Source organism: Schistocerca nitens, chromosome 5, assembly GCF_023898315.1.
Source record: "Schistocerca nitens isolate TAMUIC-IGC-003100 chromosome 5, iqSchNite1.1, whole genome shotgun sequence".
In the NCBI taxonomy this organism is placed as follows: domain Eukaryota; kingdom Metazoa; phylum Arthropoda; class Insecta; order Orthoptera; family Acrididae; genus Schistocerca; species Schistocerca nitens.
Window position 1 is genome coordinate 279,798,880 of NC_064618.1, and position 22,902 is coordinate 279,821,781.

Consider the following 22,902-nt stretch of genomic DNA (forward strand, 5'->3'; position numbering starts at 1 on the left):
TAGACAAAATTCCATTAGAACTACTGACAGCCTCGGTAGAGCCAGTCCTGACAAAACTCTACCATCTGGTGAGCAAGATGTATGAGACAGGTGAAATTCCCTCAGACTTCAAGAAGAATATAATAATTCCAATCCCAAAGAAAGCAGGTGTTGACAGATGTGAAAATTACTGAACTATCAGTTTAATAAGTCACAGCTGCAAAGTACTAATGCGAATTCTGTACAGACGAATGGAAAAACTGATAGAAGCCGACCTTGGGGAAGATCAGTTTGGATTCCGTAGAAATATGGGGACACGTGAGGCAATACTGACCCTACGACTTATTTTAGAAGCTAGATTGAGAAAAGGCAAACCTACGTTTCTAGAATTTGTAGACTTAGAGAAAGCTTTGGACAATGTTGACTGGAATACTCTCTTTCAAATTCTGAAGGTGGCAGGGGTAAAATGCAGGAAGCAAAAGGCTATTTATAATTTGTACAGAAAGCAGATGGCAGTTATAAGAGTCAAGGGGCATGAAAGGGAAGCAATGGTTGGGAAGGGAGTGAGACAGGGTTGTAGCCTCTCCCCGATGTTATTCAATCTGTATATTGAGCAAGCAGCAAAGGAAACAAAAGAAAAGTTCGGAGTAGGTATTAAAATCCATGGAGAAGAAATAAGAGATGACATTGTAATTCTGTCAGAGACAGCAAAGGACTTGGAAGAGCAGTTGAACAGAATGAATAGTGTCTTGAAAGGAGGGTATAAGATGAACATCAACAAAAGCAAAACAAGGATAATGGAATCTAGTCAAATTAAGTCGGGTGATGCTGCAGGAATTAGATTAGGAAATGAGAGGCTTAAAGTAGTAAAGGAGTTTTGCTATTTGGGAAGCAAAATAACTGATGATGGTCGAAGTAGAGAGGGTATAAAATGTAGACTGGTAATGGCAAGGAAAGCGTTTCTGAAGAAGAGAAATTTGTTAACATCGGGTATAGATTTAAGTGTCAGGAAGTCATTTCTGAAAGTATGTGTATGGAGTGTGGCCATGTATGGAAGTGAAACATGGACGATAAATAGTTTAGACAAGAAGAGAATAGAAGCTTTTGAAATGTGGTGCTATGGAAGAATGCTGAAGATTAGATGGGTAGATCATATAACTAATGAGGAGGTATTGAATAGAATTGGGGAGAAGAGGAGTTTGTGGCACAACTTGACTAGAAGAATGGATCAGTTGGTAGGACATGTTCTGAGGCATCAAGGGATCACCAATTTAGTACTGGAGGGCAGCGTGGAGGGTAAAAATCGTACAGGGAGACCAAGAGATGAATACACTAAGTAGATTCAGAAGGATGTAGGCTGCAGTAGGTACTGTGAGATGAAGAAACTTGCACAGGATAGAGTATCAGGGAGAGCTGCATCAAACCAGTCTCAGGACTGAAGACCACAACAACAACAACAACTCTTAAGATTACTTTTTCTACAATACAGTTGAAAACTAATGGAAAGAGTGTGTTATCTCGTCTCTGTTGCGTTTTAACTTCAAACTGCTACTAAAATTCTTTCCCTTAAATTTACTGTATGTTCTATACCGTTTAACAATTTTTCTGATGATAGCACTGAGGGAGATGGTGCATTTCTTGACATTGAATTTGCATTTAGGAGGATGGCAGTTCAATTACCAGTCCTGCAACCCACATTATGGTTTTCTTTCCATGGTTTCTTAAGGCAAATCCTTGGATGGTTCCTTTGAAAAGAATATCGTTGATTTTTTTCTCTATACTTCCTCCAATCCCAATTTTGTGCCCTTTGGAATAGATTGCCTAGTTGTCAACAAATTCCTTTTTTCCAGAAATGCTTTTATTGCTGATATTGCCAGTCTGCTTTTTTACATCTTCTGCACTGCAGCCACCATCATTTATTTTGATGCCCACATAGCAAAACTCATATATTACTTTTAATGTCTCATTTCTTAATCTGATTCCCTCAGCATCACCTGAATTAATTGAACAACATTCCACTGCCTTTGTTTTATTTTTGTTTATGTTGAGTATATCACCTTTTTTCAAGGCATTAACTGTTCTGCTCATCTGCTCTTCCATATACTGTGCTGTTTCGTGACAGAATTACAATGTCATTGGCTGATCTCAAAGTTTTTATTTCTTCTCCCTGAACATTAATTCATGTTCCATATTTCTTTTTGGCTTCCTTCACAACTTGCTCAGTGTGCAGACTGAATAACATTGGGAATAGGCTACAATCCTTTCTTAATTCCCTTCTTAAGAATGGCTGCCCTTTCATGTCCTTAGACTTTTGTGACTGCAGTCTGGTTTCTGAACAAGCTGTAAATAATCTATCAGTCCCTGTATTTTATCCCTACTACCTTCAAAATTTCAAAAAGTGTAATCCAATCCGCAGTGTCAAAAGCTTTCTCTATAGTTACGAATGCTATAAATGTAGGTTTGCCTTTCTTCAACCGGTCTTCCAAGATATGTCGTAGAGACAGCATTGTCTCTTGTGTTCTTACATTTCGCTGGAACCCAAACTGATCTTCCCCAAGATAGACATGTACCATTTCTTCCATTCTTCTGTATATAACCATTACTTATTTAACTGATGGTCTTGTAGTACTCACATTTATTACATTCTTCTTTAAATCTGAGGGTATTTCACATATTTTGTATATGTTGCACAAGAGGTGGAGTAATCTTGTCATGGCTGGTTCCCTCTAGACTCTCAATAGTTTTTAGGCAATGTCATCTAATTCAGGGGCCTCGTTTCCACTTTGGTTTTCAGTGCTCTGTCAGATACTTCTCACAGTGTCATATCTCCCATGTTATTTTCACTTACTTCCTCATATCTTTCTATAATATTGATCTCAAGTTTGTTTTCTTTATATAGACCCTCTATATATTCCTTTCACCTTTCAGCATTCCCTTCTTTGCTTAATGCTGGCTTGCTATCACACTCTTGATATTCATACAGCTGCTTGTCTTTCCTCCAAATGCCTCTTCAATTTCTCATGTGTTTTTCCTCTAGTTATTCATGCCTTTGCAGCTTTGGCATTTGCTGTCCAGCCATTCTTGCTTAGCTATTTTGCACTTTCTCTCAGTCTCAATTTTTAGACCTCTAGATGTCCATTTGCTGACTTCATTTCTTGTATTTTATATATTCTCCTTCAGTTAGTTAAATTTAATACCTCCTGTGATATCCAGGGATTTCTATTAGGCCTTGTCTTTTTACTTATATGATCCTCTGCTGCCTTACTGATTTCATCTCGCAATGCTGTCCATTCGTCTTCTGTTATATTCCTTTTCCCTTTTTCAGTCTAACATTGGCTAATGCTCCCACTGAACTCTTCAGAATATCTGATCCCTACAATTTATCCAGGTCCCCATCTCCTTAATTTCCTGCCTTTGGCAATTTTTTTCAGTTTTTGTCTGCAAGTAATAACCAGTAAATTATAGTCAGAGTTTGCATATCCCCTAGAAATACTCCTGTTCATCCTGCCATCTCACTTCACTAATTACCACTATATCTAACTTCAATTCATCTTTTTCCCATTTTAGAACTCCAGTTTTGTTTTCCCTAATGATGTCATCCTCCTGAGAAGTCCATGCCTGGAGATATGCTTGGGAGATTACTTTATCCCCAGAATATATAACCCAGGAGGATGCCATCATCATTAAGCCATACAGATCTACATACACTCAGGGAAAAAGTTATGGATATAGTTTCCCCCATTGCTTTCAGCTGTATGCAGTACCAGCACAGAAAGGCCATGTTGGCTAATGTTACAAGGCCAGATCAGTCAATCGCCCAGCTATTTCCCCTGCAACTACTGAAAAGTTTGTTGCCCCTCTTCAGGAACCACGAGTCAATCTGGCATCTCTAGAGATAACCTTCGATTGTGGTTGCATCTATGGTATGGCTTGTACCACTGAGGCAAGCAAACCACCCCACCATATTACGATCCGTTGTTCATGAGGTGGGGATATTAGAAAGTGCTTTTCTCTGTTACAGTAATGAAAAACTATATTTTTACAATGGATCAAGAGACTGTCATAGTTGAGGTGACAACCTTAGGTAGAGAGAGGAGGGGGGAATCAGGGAGGGGGATTAGAAATCTGAGAGAGAAAGGGGGGAGGGTCAGAAATCTTTGTTTATTTATCCAGCTTTTCCAAGTCATGTTACTATGGTGCTTTCACCAGTAACATTGTGCATGGTGGACCTGACATCAGCTAATGAAGAGACTAAAATAAGTAGTAACTGTTTCATACATCATAATTTACACCCTGTTAATGTTGAGGCAGAGAAGAAAGCATTGCAGACATTTATTAAAACTGTTAAACAAAGATTTGTAGCATAGAATGTCACATATTTACCACATTTCATGCTTGACATTGGGGGCAACATTTAAGGATGTATATTACAGAAACTCAACTCTGTTGTGAACTGGGAAATTAAAAATGTGGAATAAATAGGCGAAGATGTTTCTGATCATAGGAATATTACAGAAAGGTTGATGACAAGCTGAAAATATAAAACTTGGTTTGTACAGTTGCAGAGTTTAGTTGTGCTACAAGCATAAATTTAAGATATGAAAATGGAGAAAGCTGTTTTGATTATGTCCCTCAGGTGGTGTAACATACAACCTGTATACCTGAGAATTATTTCAGATATCAAACATAACTAGAGCAGCCTGCCATTTGATTGAATTCTGGCTCTCTTTATACAGAAAATCACTGTACTGTAACTTTCTGGTCACTTTAATTTACTCTTATTCGCTCTTGGTGCCCATAGTACTTTTCTGTTGTCAGTAGATGCTTTATGGCCTCATGTCAATATTTTCGCTGAACATTTCACAACAAAATAAAATTGCTGCCAGATAATTAAAATTGTCTTCTTCCCAAGGAGTGCTAATGCACTATTAGAAAAAAAAAGTTATTAGTGAATTGAAAGAAATGTTGTTGGTGATGGGAACATTTTTTTTCTGCTCTAGTAGATCAAACCAGTTGCTGCACCAATTGTGAAATGGAAAAGACAAATACGTTTTCCATTTTCCATAAACAGTAAATTACATTGTGATTTTCCAGATAAGAAATCAGGGAATATAAATACACACATCAAAAAGAGTTTTGCATCACCTCTGTTCCGAGAGTTCTGGAAGCTGTACAGGAAATTGGAAGAGAGATCAACATAAACATAATTTCCGTCCTTTTTATTGCTCATGAAAACCACACATTGCGTGTTGTACCACCATACATCGAGATCTTCAGAGGTGGTGGTCCAGATTACTTTACACACCGGTAGCTGTAATTCCCAGTAACATGCCCTCTTGCATTGATGCATGCCTGTATTCGTTGTGGCATACTATCCACAAGTTCATCAAGGCACTGTTGGTCCAGATTGTCCCACTCCCCAATGGAAATTCGGCGTAGATCCTTCAGAGTGGTTGGTGGGTCATGTCATCCATAAACAGCCCTTTTCTATGTATCCCAGGCATGTTTGATAGGGTTAATGTCTAGAGAACATGCTGGCCACTCTAGTCGAGCGATGTCGTCATCCTGAAGGAAGTCATTCACAAGATGTGCACGATGGGGATGAAAATTGTCACCCATGAAGACGAATTCCTTGCCAATATGCTGCCTATATGGGTACACTGTTGGTCGGAGGATGGCATTCAAGTATTGTACACAGTTTGAGTCATAACACGACGTCCTGTGGCTGCACGAAAAGCATTATTCAACATGGTGGTGTTGCTGTCAGGGTTTCTCCAAACCATAATCCATAGGTAGCAGTCATCCACTGCAGTAGTAGCCCTTGGGTGGCCTGATCTAGGCATGTCATCCACAGTTCCTGTCTCTCTGTATCTCCTCCATGTCCAAACAACATCGCTTTGATTCACTCCAGATGCCTGGACACTTCCCTTGGTGAGAGCCCTTCTTGGCACAAAGTAACAATGTGGATGCGATCAAACCACGGTATTGACCATCTAGGCATGGTTGAACTTCAGGTAACACAAGCCATGTACCTCCTTCCTGGTGCAGTGACTGGAACTGATCGGCTGTTGGACCCCCTCCATCTAATAGGCACTGCTCATGCATGGTTGCTTACATCTTTGGGCGGGTTTAGTGACATCTCTGAACAGTCAAAGGGACTGTGTCTGTGGTACAATATCCACAGTCAACGTCTTTCTTCAGGAGTTCTGGGAACCGGGGTGATGCAAATTTTTTTATGATGTGTATAAGAACATAACTTCCCTGGTGGTCCAACTGTTCTGCGAGCACATTCATGGTAAGTATGGATCCCAAGCCATTGCAGCCTCTGACTCATAAACCATGAAGGCTTCTTTGATGTGAAGGATTCTGATTGTGGCCTTCTTTCTTCCACCCTCCTGATATCTCCTTTTTTAGCAAATCAGTTATGGTGTCCAATTAGCACCTTTGGTCCTCCGTTTTTCAAAAGTTTCTCAGTAGTGTGGGCTGTGCAGGGAAGGTTGGCCAGTGTGGCGTGTATGCCAAGAAATGTGAAATTCCACCTTATGTGTGTGTGTGTTACATGAAAATTGCCCATTCACAGTAGACAACCTCTGTAGTGGGGTTGTCAAGTACCTGTATGGCTGACGCTGTCCCACTGTTGGTTCCTGTGTATGTGCCCATGTATGCGTAGGGGTATGTGTGTATTGTATTTGAGACACAGGGATTTCATCCACCTATGTCATATACCCATTATTGTGGTGAGTGGCACACAAGATGAGAAAAGCTGTTGGTTAGTGGGGAAGGAACCAAGGCACACACAGTGAAAAGACATAAACAATCCCAAACTTGTGATCTATGCTTCCAAGTATCTAGTCATCTTTGTCCACCATCTTTCGTATTACAGGTGGATCACTATCATTCTGGGTCTGAGTGACTTGCCCTTTCTTTTTAGCCTTCCGCAATATATCCCTCTCTCTTCTCTGACTCTCTGATGAAGCGAGTTTTAGTTACGAAAGTTGTGTAGTGTTTCCTTTTGACTTTATCTGTTGGCAGTATTATATATTTCACTTCTTGAAGGTTAAGTACTGAACAGCAGTTCTTTCTTGTAATACAGGATGATTATAATTAAAGTTAAACTTCCAAACTGCTGTAGAAATAACACCACTGGCCAGAATGACATCAAATTGCAACGGAGTATTATCGGAGAAGGGGGAAAACGTATGGCAGAAGAAAAATAAATAGTTACAAAATGTAGCAATAGATTGGGCTGTAAGCATCATAATTTAATAGTAGTTGACTACAAATGACAAATGAATCATTCAACAGTGCCTAAGGTGTAAGTTTGATGTTAAACAAACTCGACTACTCAGAGTGCATGGGTGTACAGGTGTGATACTGTTAGTTATGTAAGCCCATCCAACATGTCAAGGTCATATCACATCAGATGGGAAAAATCGGTTTTTAATTGTCGTTGTTGTTGTTGTTGTTGTGGTCTTCAGTCCTGAGACTGGTTTGATGCAGCTCTCCACGCTACTCTATTCTGTGCAAGCTTCTTCATCTCCCAGTGCCTACTGCAACCTACATCCTTCTGAATCTGCTTAGTGTATTCATCTCTTGGTCTCCCACTACGATTTTTACCGTCCACTAAATTTGTGATCCCTTGATGCCTCAGAACATGTCCTACCAACCAATCCCTTCTTCCAGTCAAGCTGTGCTACAAACTCCTCTTCTCCCCAATCCTATTCAGTACCTCCTCATTAGTTATGTGATCTACCCATCTAATCTTCAGCATTCTTCTGTAGCACCACATTTCGAAAGCCTCTATTCTCTTCTTGTCCAAACTAGTTATCGTCCATGTTTCACTTCCATACATGGCTACACTCCATACATATACTTTCAGAAACGACTTCCTGACGCTTAAATCTATACCCAATGTTAACAAATTTCTCTTCTTCAGAAACGCTTTCCTTGCCATTGCCAGTCTACATTTTATATCCTCTCTACTTCAACCATCATCGGTTATTTTGCTCCCCAAATAGCAAAACTCCTTTACTACTTTAAGTGTCTCATTTCCCAATCTAATTCCCTCAGCATCACCCGACTTAATTCGACTACATTCCATTATCCTGGTTTTGCTTTTGTTGATGTTCATCTTATATCCTCCTTTTAAGACACTGTCCATTCCGTTCAACTGCTCTTCCAAGTCCTTTGCTGTCTCTGACAGAATTACAATGTCATCGGCGAACCTCAGTTTTTATTTCTTCTCCATGGATTTTAATTCCTACTCCAAATTTTTCTTTTGTTTCCTTTACTGCTTGCTCAATATACAGATTGAATAACATCGGGGAGAGGCTACAACCCTGTCTCACTCCCTTCGCAACCACTGCTTCGCTTTCATACCCCTCTACTCTTATAACTGCTATCTGGTTTCTGTACAAATTGTAAATAGCCTTTCGCTGCCTGTATTTTACTCCTGCCACCTTCAGAATTTGAAAGAGAGTATTCCAGTCAACATTGTCCAAAGCTTTCTCTAAGTCTACAAATTCTAGAAACGTAGGTTTGCCTTTTCTCAATCTAGCTTCTAAAATAAGTCGTAGGGTCAGTATTGCCTCACGTGTCCCCATATTTCTACGGAATCCAAACTGATCTTCCCCAAGGTCGGCTTCTACCAATTTTTCCATTCGTCTGTAAAGAATTCGCGTTAGTATTTTGCAGCCGTGACTTATTAAACTGATAGTTCGGTAATTTTCACATCTGTCAACACCTGTTTTCTTTGGGATTGGAATTATTATGTTCTTCTTGAAGTCTGAGTGTATTTTGCCTGTCTCACACATTTTGCTCACCAGATGGTAGAGTTTTGTCAGGACTGGCTCTCCCAAGGCTGTCGGTAATTCTAATGGAATGTTGTCTACTCCTGGGGCCTTGTTTCGACTCAGGTCTTTCAGTGCTCTGTCAAACTCTTCACGCAGTATCATATCTCCCATTTCATCTTCATCTACATCCTCTTCCATTTCCATGATATTGTCCTCAAGTACATCGTCCTTGTATAGACACTCTATATACTTTTTCCACCTTTCTGCTTTCCCTTCTTTGCTTAGAATTGGGTTTCCATCTGAGCTCTTGATATTCATACAAGTCGTTATCTTTTCTCCAAAGGTCTCTTTAATTTTCCTGTAGGCAGTATCTATCTAACCCCCTTGTGTAATAAGCCTCTACATCATTACATTTGTCCTCTAGCCATGCCTGCTTAGCCATTTTGCACTTCCTGTTGATCTCATTTTTGAAACGTTTGTATTCCTTTTTGCCTGCTTCGTTTACTGCATTTTTATATTTTCTCCTTTCGTCAATTAAATTCAATATTTCTTCTGTCACCCAAGGATTTCTATTAGCCCTCGTCTCTTTACCTACTTGATCCTCTGCTGCCTTCACTACTTCATCCCTTAAAGCTACCCATTCTTCTTCTACTGTATTTCTTTCCCCCATTCCTGTCAATTGTTCCCTTATGCTCTCCCTGAAACTCTGTACAACGTCTGGTTCTTTCAGTTTATCCAGGTCCCATCTCCTTAAATTCCTACCTTTTTGCAGTTTCTTCAGTTTTAATCTACAGTTCATAACCAATAGATTGTGGTCAGAGTCCACATCTGCCCCTGGAAATGTCTTAAAATTTAAAACCTAGTTCCTAAATCTCTGTCTTACCATTATATAATCTATCTGATACCATTTAGTATGTCCCGGGTTCTTCCATGTATACAACCTTCTTTGATGATTCTTGAACCAAGTGTTAGCTATGATTAAGTTATGCCCTGCGCAAAATTCTACCAGGCGGCTTCCTCTTTCATTTTCTACCCCCAATACATATTCACCTACTACGTTTCCTTCTCTCCCTTTTCCTACTACCGAATTCCAGTCACCCATGACTATTAAATTTTCGTCTCCCTTCACTATCTGAATAATTTCTTTTATTTCATTATACATTTCTTCAATTTCTTCGTCATCTGCAGAGCTAGTTGGCATATACACTTGTACTACTGTCGTAGGTGTGGGCTTCGTGTCTATCTTGGCCACAACAATGCGTTCGCTGTGCTGTTTGTAGTAGCTTACCTGCATTCCTATTTTTTTATTCATTATTAAACCTACTCCTGCAATTCCACTAGTTGATTTTGTATTTATGACCATGTATTCACCTGACCAAAAGTCTTGTTCCTCCTGCCACCGAACTTCACTAATTCCCACCATATCCAACTTTAACCTATCCATTTCCCTTTTTAAATTTTCTAACCTACCTGACCGATTAAGGGATCTGACATTCCACACTCCTGTCCGTAGAACGCCAGTATTCTTTCTCCTGATAACGACGTCCTCCTGAGTAGTCCCCGCGTGGATATCCGAATGGGGGACTATTTTACCTCCGGAATATTTTACTCAAGAGGACGCCATCATCATTTAACCATACAGTAAAGCTGCATGCCCTCGGGAAAAATTATGGCCTCTAGTTTCCCCTTGCTTTCAGCCGTTCGCAGTACCAGCACAGCAAGGCCGTTTTGGTTAGTGTTACAAGGCCAGATCAGTCAATCATCCAGACTGTTGCCCCTGCAACTACTGAAAAGGCTGCTGCCCCTCTTCAGGAACCACACGTTTGTCTGGCCTCTCAACAGATACCCCTCCGTTGTGGTTGCACCTATGGTACGGCTATCTGTATCGCTGAGGCATGCAAGCCTCCCCACCAACGACAAGGTCTATGGTTCATGGGGGGGTTTTAATTGTCCTGAGGCCAAAAACCACATAAAAAGCTTCAATTAAAATCAAATCTGATTATTAATTTCCATGTGACTGGCGCAAAACATATTTAATGTGCTGGTCACCGTTTTCAAGTTGAAATCTAGAAACAGCATGTTCCACAACTGATCCAAGTGTTTCCAGGGTCCTGTTAGAATGTGTTGTGCAGTGCGTGCCTTCAATACAGCTAAGTTTCCAGTCAGAACACTGAACACATCATCTTTCAGATAGCCCCACAGCCAGAAGTCACACAGCTTAAGATCAGGTGAACGGGGTGGCCAGGCTTTAGGGAAACGCGGCTGATGATTCTAGCATTTCAGAAGTGGCACTTCAGCAGCTGGTTAACTGGATTTGCAATGTGCGAAGGTGTGCCATCTTGCATAAAAATGATCCCATCCACATATCCACACTGTTGGAGAGCTGGAATGATGTGGTTGTGCAAAAGCCACTCATAGGGCTTACCAGTGACGGTACAACTAACAGGACTGGAAGCACCTGCCGCCTCAAAAAAATGGCCCTATGATATATGATGCCGTAAACCCACACCACACAGTGACCTTTTCAGGATGAAGTGATACTGGTTGATTTGCATGTGGATTTTCCGTTGCCCATATTTGACAATTCTGTGTAGTGACATACCCTGTCAGGTGGAAGTGGGCTTCGTCTGTCCACAAAATCTTCCACGGCCAATCACTGTCCACTTCCATGTGAGCAAGAAATTCTAAAGCGAAGGTCTCTCTTGCTGGCAGGTCAACTGGAAGCAACTAGTGCACATGGGTAATTTTGAATGGGTAGCAAAGAAGGGTGTTTCGTAGGATTTTACGCACTGTGCTCACTGGTATGTGCAATGTTCAGGCAATTTTCCATGCACTACACGTTTGCACACCACCACTTCTCTCCTCCTGCATTGCTGTGGCCACTATTTCCACTAACATCGAATCAATTCGTTTTCTCCCTCTACCAGGTTGCACACCAAAAGTTTCTGTCTTTTCAAATTTCCGAATCATTTTCTCCAGACCCACGGCAGTCATTGGATCAACACCTTTTTTCAAACCCTTCAGTGTCCAGAACCTCTGCAGAGCGATGTGTGCTCAGTCGTCATTCTTGTAATACAGCTTTACAAGCAGAGCGCGATCCTGCATTGAGACAGTCAAGGCGAACGTCGCAGACACGAAAGGAGGGAATGCCGTGTACCTGGTGTATTTATACCAACTTCAAAGGCTCATGCGCATGACAGGTGTTTTCATTTACGTATTCTGACACAGCGCCATCTATTGATCAATTTTTCACACCATTTCTTTTCTTCTGCCATTGGTTTTGCCCGTCTCTGATAATATTTCGTTGCAGTTTTACTTCATTCTGACCAATGGTGTTATTTCTACAGTGTTTTGAAAGTTTAGGTTTAATTATAATTACCCTGTATATTAGCTTTCCTGACTAAAGTTTCCTGTGATACAGTTAAGACCTGATAGCTACAGTGTGAGAGATGCAGTCCCAAGACATGTTCTCCCTTAACTACTCAATACGAGGAAAACTGATTTACAATTCAAGGTGAAAAATGTGCTCCCCAATACTTGATTTGTTCCAGAACAAATGGTTAATCCTTTTTGTACATAAAACTGAACAAAGGTATGGTACAGTTGCCTCAATAAATAAATTGAGAAACAGATTAGTATTAATGAAAATGTTGTCTCTCAACTAATCACAGGCCCTGCTCTCATGTAACAAGCTCGGTGATATGCCAGTTACAATCAATTTTTCTTTTTGACCTTACACCATAGAAAGATGAAGATCTGCAGGCTCTAGGCTGTGGAGTCCACATTGTCTATCGTAGCCAGCAAGGCACAAGAGATAAAAGAACAACCTATGGAGCATTCAGTGTTGATTTTGAAGTTTGCTCTCTCGTAGGTAAATGAAAATAATGGTTGATCAGTGTGACATGCTTGCATGTTTTAAATGTGTTCCCTTTGTATATGTTGTCATGCTATATGAATGCCCTAATTTGGTAGACTGTGGTTGAACATTACACGAGAATTCACCGTGTGGAAAACAACACTTTTGTGTTAACTGTGTTGAAGATCATTCTCCCTGATCACTGCCTTACATATCTTACAAAAAGAATGCAAAATACAAGGGGGCGGGGGAATCCCACCACCGACTAACACGCTTTGAGGCTCAGAAGAATATGAATGCCACATTCTGTTCAAATGACAACAAATTCTACACCATTGGTTATAGACATCTATCTTGAGGATATTAGTTTCCTATAATAGAAATTAACCTTCCCTGTGTATTGATGACACATGTATTTATTACAATTCTTAAAACATAATTATCACAGAACAGCAGCTACAGCCTGTCAAAATTTAAAGCCCCCAGATAGCCCACTTCCTGATTTGACAACTTCGGCGTTACTTCACTACACTATCCACATACATAATTGCGAACCGCCATATTTTCTTCTTGGATAAAAGGACAGAACCTTTACAGGAACGACCTTGGTCTGGTGTCCTGATAGCAGCATGTTTATACTCTACCCTTTTTCAAATAAGCATGATCTTCCTTAAGCTTTTCTCACAATCATTCTTGCAGACACCTTCGTGGAGGCTTGCTTGCTATGGAGTATCATGACAGGTATTGGGAGATTGAATAACGTAAAATACAAATCCACCAAAAATAAATGCGAAATATGTCTGTTAAAAAAGCAAGTAAAAATTCTCTCAATGCCTTCCGAAGACACAGTCTCCACTCCTTCCAATTTGACTATGTAAGTGTAGACCACATGTGGTGTGAATTCAAAGAAATATATCAACAGTTTATGAAAGATATATATTAAATAAATTAATAGAAGACATTACATAACCCCCTTGGCACACAAAACAGATTATAACACTGTCACTGAAGCAACAAAAAAGAAGCATGTCAAATTTTAAAGAATGCAAAATCCCCAAGATTGCCTAAGTTTTGTAGAAGCTTGAAATTTAGTGTGATCTTCAGTGTGAGATGCTTTCAATAGTTTTTACAGTGATACTCTGTCTTGAAATGTGATGGGAAACCCAAAGAGATTTTGGTCATGTGTAAAATACACCAGTGGCAAGACGCAAGCAATACCTTAATTTCACAATAGCAATGGTACTGTTACTCGTGACAGTGCCACTACAGCAGAGACACTAAACATGGTTTTCTCAAATTCCTTCACCAAAGAAGACAAATTAAATATACCAGAATTCGAATCAAGAACAACAGCTAACATGAGTAACTCAGATGTAGATATCCTCACTGTAGTGAAGCAGCTTTAATCACTTAATAAAAGCAAGACCTGTGGTCTGGATTTATACCAGTTATGTTCCTTTCAGTGGATGTGGATATAATAGCTCCATACTTAGCAATCATATACAACCACTCGCTAATCAAAAGATCCACACCTGAAGAGTGGAAAGTTGCACAGGTCACACCAATACTCAAGAAAGGAAATAAGAGTAATCTGCTGAATTACAGATCCTTATCACTAACGTCGATTTGGAGTAGGAGTTTGGAACATGTTGTGTGTTCCAACATTATGAATTACCTAAAAGAAAACAATTTATTGGCAACACTTATTCAGAAAATATCATTCTTGGAAAACACAACTAGCTCTTTATTCTCGTGAAGTAACGAGTGCTATCGACAGCAAATTGGTTCCATATTTCTAGATTTCCACAACACAGTTCCTCACAAGCAAGTTCTAATCACATTGGATGCCTACAGAGTACCATCTCAGTTGCATGGATGGATTCAAGATTTCCTGTCAGAAAGGTCACAGTTCATAGTAATCGATGGGAAGACATTGAGTAAAACAGAAGTGCTATCTGGTGTCCCTCAAGGAAGTGTTATAGGCCCTCTGCTGTTCCTAATCTGTATAAATGATTTAGGAGAGTCTGAACAGCCCTCTTAGATTGTTTGCAGATGATACTGTCATTTACCATCTTGTAAAATCATCAGATGATTGCAAAATGATTTAGGAAAGATAGCTGTATGGCGCAAAAAGTGACAGTTGAATCTGAGTAATTTAGTAACGAAAAGTGTGAAGTTACCCACCTGAGTAATAAAAGGAATCTGCTAAACCTCGTTTACACAGTAATCACACAAATCTAAAGGCTGTGAATGCAACTAGGTACTAAGGGGTTAGAGCGAAGTGGCGCAGTGGCTAGCACACTGGACTCACATTTGGGAGGGCGATGGTTCAATCCCATGTGCGACCATCCTGATTTAGGTTTTCCGTGATTTCCCTAAATTGCTCCAGGCAAATGCCTGGTTGGTTCCTTTGAAAGGGCACAGCCAACTTCCTTCGCTGTCCTTCCCTAATCTGATGAGACCGATGACCTCGCTGTCTGGTCTCTTCCCCTAAACAACCCAACCCAACTAATGGATTACAGTTATGAATATCTTAAATTGAACTTATAGACAATGTTGTGGTGAAGCAAACCAAAGACTTTGATTTATTGGCAGAACACTTAGAATATGCAACAGGTCTACTAAAGCAACTGTCTGCACTACATGTCGGTCCTCTTGTGGAGTATTGTTGCACGTTGTATAACATGCACCAGGTAGGATTGACAGAGGACATTGACAAAGTTCAAAGAAGGGCAGGTCATTTTCTATTATTGCAAAATAGGAGAGAGAGTGCCACAAATATGATAAGCGAATTGAGGTGGGAATCATAAAAATGTGTTTTTTGTTGCAGCACGATTTCCTCTTGAAATTTCGGTCACAGACTCCCTCCTCCGATTGTGAAAATATTTTGTTGGTGCCCACCTATATAGGGAGATACGATCATCATGATAAAATAACAGAAATCACCGCTTTCATTAAAACATTTAAGTGTTCACTTTTCCTACACGCTGTTTGAGTGTGGAGTGGTAGACAAATGAGGATGGCTTGATGAACCCTACGTCAGATGTTTAATTTGAATTGCAGAGTAATCATATGGATCTAGGTACAGAACTTCGTCTAGGTATATCCTTCAGGCCAGAAAACGTAACAGACCTATCTCTTCTTCAGTGACTGTTTTAGGCAGTGGTGAACAAATTCCAGAGTTTGGAAATAATTTATACCAATGGTTCCTGTGACAATGACCAAACGGGTTGCGCCTCTGACACAGTGAGCAACACTCTATACTGCAGGAATATAGCATCTTTATTGCAGGACCGGTAACGATTGTGTGAGCTTTTAGATGCCTCTACAGCTACTCCTCACACAAGTTTTTCTAATCTGCAGTTATTCTGAGCATTTTACAAGCCATAGCAACTCTTTCCTGCCGCCAACATCCACTGGTATTGTCTATTCATCACCTTCTCTCTGAGTTCCAAAACCCTGGAAGGTCAGTTATTTTTCTGTGGACCCTGTGGCATGTCGAAATCCCAGGAAATGAATTTATGGATCATTTTCAAAGGATGTTATCAAAAAGAATGACCTAAAGTTAAAGGTAATGGACCTCAGGATATGGAGGGCACTATACCGACAACTTCTAGTGTCATGGAATGGATAGTGGTATTCTGTAGCTACACCTAACTAGCTATGTTTCATAAAAGATTCATGTCTTGACAAGAATCTAAAATTCTTCACTGACTCCAGATCGATCTCATTAGGCTCCCCTTTTCTTAAATAAGCTGCACCACCTTACTACAGCTGTGATTACACACTTCAACTTCATTAAAGATAGACATTGATGCTACCTGACTCACTATTCTCAATTTTAGCCGATGAAAACCAACCAGTGCATCTAATCTTAGAATTTATCTGATGATGCAGCGTTTATAATGTTATTTGAAGATCAGACAGTATTGTCTTGCCAGCCCTTGGGCAGGGGGTGGTCGGTTGCCTTGCAGGTGCAGTCTACCTTGGGAGACCTCTGGCTGTTCTTGGCTAGTAGCTTGGTCTTTGAACCCATGTTCTAATTTTCTTATTATTTTACATCCGTTATTGTTTTAGTCTAAGTGTGTTAACATTATTTGCTCTTACAGTTTCATTGAGCTGCCTGTCTCACTGGTCTTTTATAGTGATCAGAGACCTTATAATCAGGCACAGAAGGTGTGCCACTTTTCGTTATCCCCAGAGGACCTTAGGACGTTTTCGGCTGGAATACTTCATCCATTATGATACCTTACCTTACCTTACCTTACCTTTATAGCTGGTTTAATCCTCATCTTTTACTTTTTCTCTCAGATGAACATGATGATGGTCATCTCGGCTGTCCATCTCATTCCTTTTAGAAAATTTTTATTTCTCTCTCTCTCTCTCTCTCTCTCTCTCTCTCTCTCTCTATATATATATATATATATATATAGAGAGAGAGAGAGAGAGAGAGAGAGAGAGAGATTCCGGGAAAAAATATATCTAAAAACAAAGATGATGTGACTTACCAAACGAAAGCGCTGGCACGTCAATAGACACACAAACATACACACAAAATTCTAGCTTTCGCAACCAATGGTTGCCTCATCAGGAAAGAGGGAAGGAGAGGGAAAGACGAAAGGATTTGGGTTTTAAGGGAAGAGGGTAAGGAGTCATTCCAATCCCGGGAGCGGAAAGACTTACCTTAGGGGGAAAAAAGGATGGGTATACACTCGCGCGCACACACACATATCCATCCACACATATACAGACACAAGCAGATATATAAAGTTCCAGTATGTTAGGTCAGGTGCGTTGCTACTGGCAAGCCATAATGTTAGATTTCAAGAAGGTTTATGTTCATCACTTGGATCACGGAATGTTGTTTACTGAATAGTACAAAAAGAAAATATTTTGGAACTAATGTGGCATACCAGCCGCTCTGTGCCTCTATATTGTGCATTTTTATTGAGAGCATTGCATTTAAGTTTAACATATTCACTTCTTGCTACAAAGTTTACTAGAAATGTCACAAGTATTTTACAGGTTATAAGTATTAACATATCTGTTTTATAGTTTTGTTATTACGTCCTGTAACAGTCATGTAAAAGTAGATGAACATTGTTTTTAATTATTTACTTATTTATTTCAGGGTGTTCCTCAACAAAAGAACAAGTAATATTGTGGCAGTGGATTCGCTCCTGGAGTAGTACTATGAAAGGCATACCTGGGAGATACATCAGTGAAACACCTGAGTCACGAGCTATTTATCCATCATCTAAGGACAGCTGGTTCACATCGTTTCTTGTTCTTAGCAAAGGACTCGGCTGCTTTGGCGTGTTCTTAGGATGTGATCTGTTGAAGAAACTCAGTGTTATTCCGCTGGTGTGTTTTGTTAAATGCATGTAAGTATTAGTTTTAATTTACTTCTTGTGGCATTGGTTGTAAATATAAATAAAAACCTTCTTTTACTACATGTACACTAAATTAGTTGAAGTTTAGATACTTTGTCCATGGAGGAGGACTGTAACTCTGCAGTTAAATTTTCTTCCATTGTTACAACCCTGTATGTTTGACAAGCTACACTTATTTTGCATTAATTCTGAGATTGACTGAAGGCGTGTTTCACATTAAGAGCTCATTTTGTTATTGTATGATGCTGAAGTAACTGGGTACATTTGAATGAAGAACTGTTAAAAAAAGTGTGGCTAGACTTTCCAATCTTCCCTACATACAAATAGGTCAAAGAAAGACAGCTTGTGCCTGTCTGCAGCTTCGTATACATACATACTCTGCAAGCCTCCATAAGGTGCATGGTGGAGGGTACCACATACCCATTTCCTTTCCTGTTCCACACGCAAATACAACAAGGGGAGAAAGACACACTAAAAGCGTCCATACAAGACCTAATTTCTTGCATCTTATCTTTGTGGTCCTTATGCAAAACGTATGTTAGCATCAGTTAAATTTCCACAATAGTAATAGTGCCTTGCAAAAAGAGCATTGTCGTCCTTCCTGCCAGGGATTCCCATTTGATATCGTGAAGTATCTTGCTTGCATGCTGATTGAACATACCCGTAATAAATCTAGCAGTGTGCCTCTGAATTGCTTCAGTGTTTTCTTTTAATCCAAACTGGTGGGGATCCCAAACATGTGAACAGTACTCAAGAATGGATCACACTAGAGTTCTGTACACCTTCTCCTTTATGGATGAACTACACTTTTTCAAGATTCTCCCAATAAAATATAGTCAAGCATTTGCCTTCCCACCTACCAACATGACATGCTGATTCCATTTTACATTTCTAGGCATACTAGATATTTAATCATTGTGACTCTGAAGCATCTACATCTACACCTACACCTACATTTATACTCCGCAAGCCATCCAACGGTGTGTGGCAGAGGGCACTTTACGTGCCACTGTCATTGCCTCCCTTTTCTGTTCCAGTCGCGTATGGTTCGTGGGAAGAACGACTGTCTGAAAGCCTCCATGCACGCTCAAATCTCTCTAATTTTACATTCGTGATCTCCTCGGGAGGTATAAGTAGGGGGAAGCAATATATTCAATACCTCATCCAGAAATGCACCCTCTCGAAACCTGGTTAGCAAGCTACACCGTGATGCAGAGCGCCTCTCTTGCAGAGTCTGCCACTTGAGTTTGCTAAACATCTCCGTAACGCTATCACGGTTACCAAATAACCTTGTGACGAAACGCACCCTACTATTGCTGTATTCGAGCAATACAGGATTGTTTGTCCTATGTATCCCCACTGATGTACATTTTCCTATAGTTAGAGCAAGCTGACATTCATCACACCAGCATCTTGTATCTCCTTACAGTCGCTCAAGGACAACACCTGCCTGTACACCACAGAATCATCAGCAAACAGTTGTAAATTACAGGTCATCCTTTCTGCTAGATCATTCAGATCATTTATGTATATAGAGAACAAGAGTAGTCCTATAACACTATTCAAGAGCACATCTGATGTTGGCCCCCTTGTCTGTTAGGAACATTCGCCATCAAGAACAATGTATTGGGTTCCATTACTTAAAAAGTCATCAGGCCACTTGTGAATCTGGGTACCTAATCCATATGCTTGGACCCTTATCAACAGTGTGCTATGGAGTACTGTGTCAAACATTTCTAGAAATCTGGGAATGTAGAATCTGCCTGCCACTCTCCTTCCATGGTTCTTAGGATATTGTATGAGAAAAGGGCAATCTGAGTGAGTGTCGCAAGAGTGATGCTTTCTAAATCTCTGCTGATTTGTGGGCAGAAGCTTTTCTGTCTCAAGGAAATTTATTATTTTCGAACTTGGAATGTGTACGGGAATTCTGCAGCAAACCAAGGTTAAGGATATAGGTCTGTAATTAAGTGGGTCCATTCTTTTACGTTTCTTATACGTAGGAGTCACCTGTGCTTTTTTTTCCAGTTGCTTGGCAGTTTTCTCTGAGTGAGAGATTTGCGATAAAGGCTGGCTAAACAGGGGGCTAATAGCACAGAGCACTCTCTGTAGAATCAAATTGGGAATCTGTCTGGACCTGGTGACTTATCTATTTTCTCCTCTTTCAGGTGTTTTTCTTGGCCATTGCTCTATGTGAGTGTCTATATTAAAGTCAAACAACAGTGTGTTTGTACAATCCACCTGTGTGAAAGATTTCTTAAACTTGAAATTTAAAACTTCAGCTTTCCTTTTGCTGTCTGCTGTTGCCACCCCAGACTGATTGACAAGTTGCTGGATAGAAGTGTTTGACTCCCTTAGTGATTTTACAAATGACAAGAATTTTGTCAGATTCTTGGCAAGCTTTTTCGCTAAGGTATGACAGTAAAAGATGTCGCATGCTTCAGGCATTGATATTCTTACGGTCTCACGAATTGCTACTACCTTTAGGCTGTCAACATTTGCGCATTGTGTTTTGAACCGAGAGCGCAACAATCTCTTTTTCCTCAGAATTCTGCAAACTGCATTATTAAACCATGAAGGGTCCTTTTCATCCGTAATCCATTTATTTGGCACATACGTCTCCAGAGCGTGATTTACAGTCAGATTAAACTTTGCCAATAATTCCTCTATGTCTATCATATTGGTGCTAAGTGATTTCATTTATTGTCTAAATTGGATACTAACTACTACTTACCTGCCTTTTCGAGCATAAATACTCTTGTAGCCTTCTGGATGGATTCATTAGCTTTAGTAACCATCATCACTGTGATGACATGATCATCACTAATCCATGTCTCTATACCAACACTGTTGATAAGGTCAGGACTGTTTGTAGCTAGAAGGTCTAAAATATTGCTTTTGTGTGTGGGTTGTCTAATTGTTCAAGGCAGTTTTCAGAAAATGTATTTAGAAGTACTTCACAAGAATGACTGCCTGTACCACCTGCAGTGAATCTATATAGACGTCCCAGTCTATGCTCAGTAGATTAAAATCACCTCCAACTAACACTGCATGATCTGGGTATTTCCACACTACTGAACCTTACTTTCCTTGAATGATTCTACAACTATTGTGGCAGAATCAGGTGGCTGGTGTAAAAACATATTATTATTAACTTGATTTCACCTATGCTTGTTACTCATGTCCAGATAACTTCACTGTCAGGCAAAATTTTGATCCCAATAGACACTATATTTTGCTCAACAACAATGAAGACTACTCCTCCTTGTGGCGTCTCATCTGTCATTTTGATATATGTTGCTTGCCTCACTAAATACACTCCTGGAAATTGAAATAAGAACACCGTGAATTCATTGTCCCAGGAAGGGGAAACTTTATTGACACATTCCTGGGGTCAGATACATCAAATGATCACACTGACAGAACCACAGGCACATAGACACAGGCAACAGAGCATGCACAATGTCGGCATTAGTACAGTGTATATCCACCTTTCGCAGCAATGCAGGCTGCTATTCTCCCATGGAGACGATCGTAGAGATGCTGGATGTAGTCCTGTGGAACGGCTTGCCATGCCATTTCCACCTGGCGCCTCAGTTGGACCAGCGTTCGTGCTGGACGTGCAGACCGCGTGAGACGACGCTTCATCCAGTCCCAAACATGCTCAATGGGGGACAGATCCGGAGATCTTGCTGGCCAGGGTAGTTGACTTACACCTTCTAGAGCACGTTGGGTGGCACGGGATACATGCGGACGTGCATTGTCCTGTTGGAACAGCAAGTTCCCTTGCCGGTCTAGGAATGGTAGAACGATGGGTTCGATGACGGTTTGGATGTACCGTGCACTATTCAGTGTCCCCTCGACGATCACCAGTGGTGTACGGCCAGTGTAGGAGATCGCTCCCCACAACATGATGCCGGGTGTTGGCCCTGTGTGCCTCGGTCGTATGCAGTCCTGATTGTGGCGCTCACCTGCACGGCGCCAAACACGCATACGACCATCATTGGCACCAAGGCGGAAGCGACTCTCATCGCTGAAGACGACACGTCTCCATTCGTCCCTCCATTCACGCCTGTCGCGACACCACTGGAAGCGGGCTGCACGATGTTGGGGCGTGAGCGGAAGACGGCCTAACGGTGTGCGGGACCGTAGCCCAGCTTCATGGAGACGGTTGCGAATGGTCCTCGCCGATACCCCAGGAGCAACAGTGTCCCTAATTTGCTGGGAAGTGGCGGTGCGGTCCCCTACGGCACTGCATAGGATCCTACGGTCTTGGCGTGCATCTGTGCGTCGCTGCGGTCCGGTCCCAGCTCGACGGGCACGTGCACCTTCCGCCGACCACTGGCGACAACATCGATGTACTGTGGAGACCTCACGCCCCACGTGTTGAGCAATTCGGCGGTACGTCCACCCGGCCTCCCGCATGCCCACTATACGCCCTCGCTCAAAGTCCGTCAACTGCACATACGGTTCACGTCCACGCTGTCGCGGCATGCTACCAGTGTTAAAGACTGCGATGGAGCTCCGTATGCCACGGCAAACTGGCTGACACTGACGGCGGCGGTGCACAAATGCTGCGCAGCTAGCGCCATTCGACGGCCAACACCGCGGTTCCTGGTGTGTCCGCTGTGCCGTGCGTGTGATCATTGCTTGTACAGCCCTCTCGCAGTGTCCGGAGCAAGTATGGTGGGTCTGACACACCGGTGTCAATGTGTTCTTTTTTCCATTTCCAGGAGTGTATTTCAGAGCTTTCTACTTCAAGTTTCAGCCAGCTCTTGGCCCTGAGAATAATTTGAGTGTGTTAACTTACCTGGAGGGCGCAGTAAGTTCAGGAAAGTTATTACAAAAATTTTGACAGTTTATTTTTACAACTTTGACAGTCAAA

The 22,902-nt window shown here is 41.1% G+C and overlaps 1 protein-coding gene across 2 annotated transcripts in view; it reads left to right on the plus strand.

The window, feature by feature from the left end:
- Positions 1-22,902, plus strand: part of LOC126259236 (zinc transporter 5-like) — a 240,826-nt gene that overhangs the window by 30,738 nt on the left and 187,186 nt on the right. The window contains exon 2 of one of the 2 annotated variants that reach the window (XM_049955858.1): positions 17,759-18,011. In XM_049955858.1, coding sequence (XP_049811815.1) covers positions 17,821-18,011 — 191 coding nt within the window. In that variant the 5' untranslated portion in view covers positions 17,759-17,820. Of the gene's footprint in view, positions 1-17,758; positions 18,012-22,902 lie in introns of those variants that run through there. The other variant, XM_049955859.1, reaches the window with a different exon arrangement.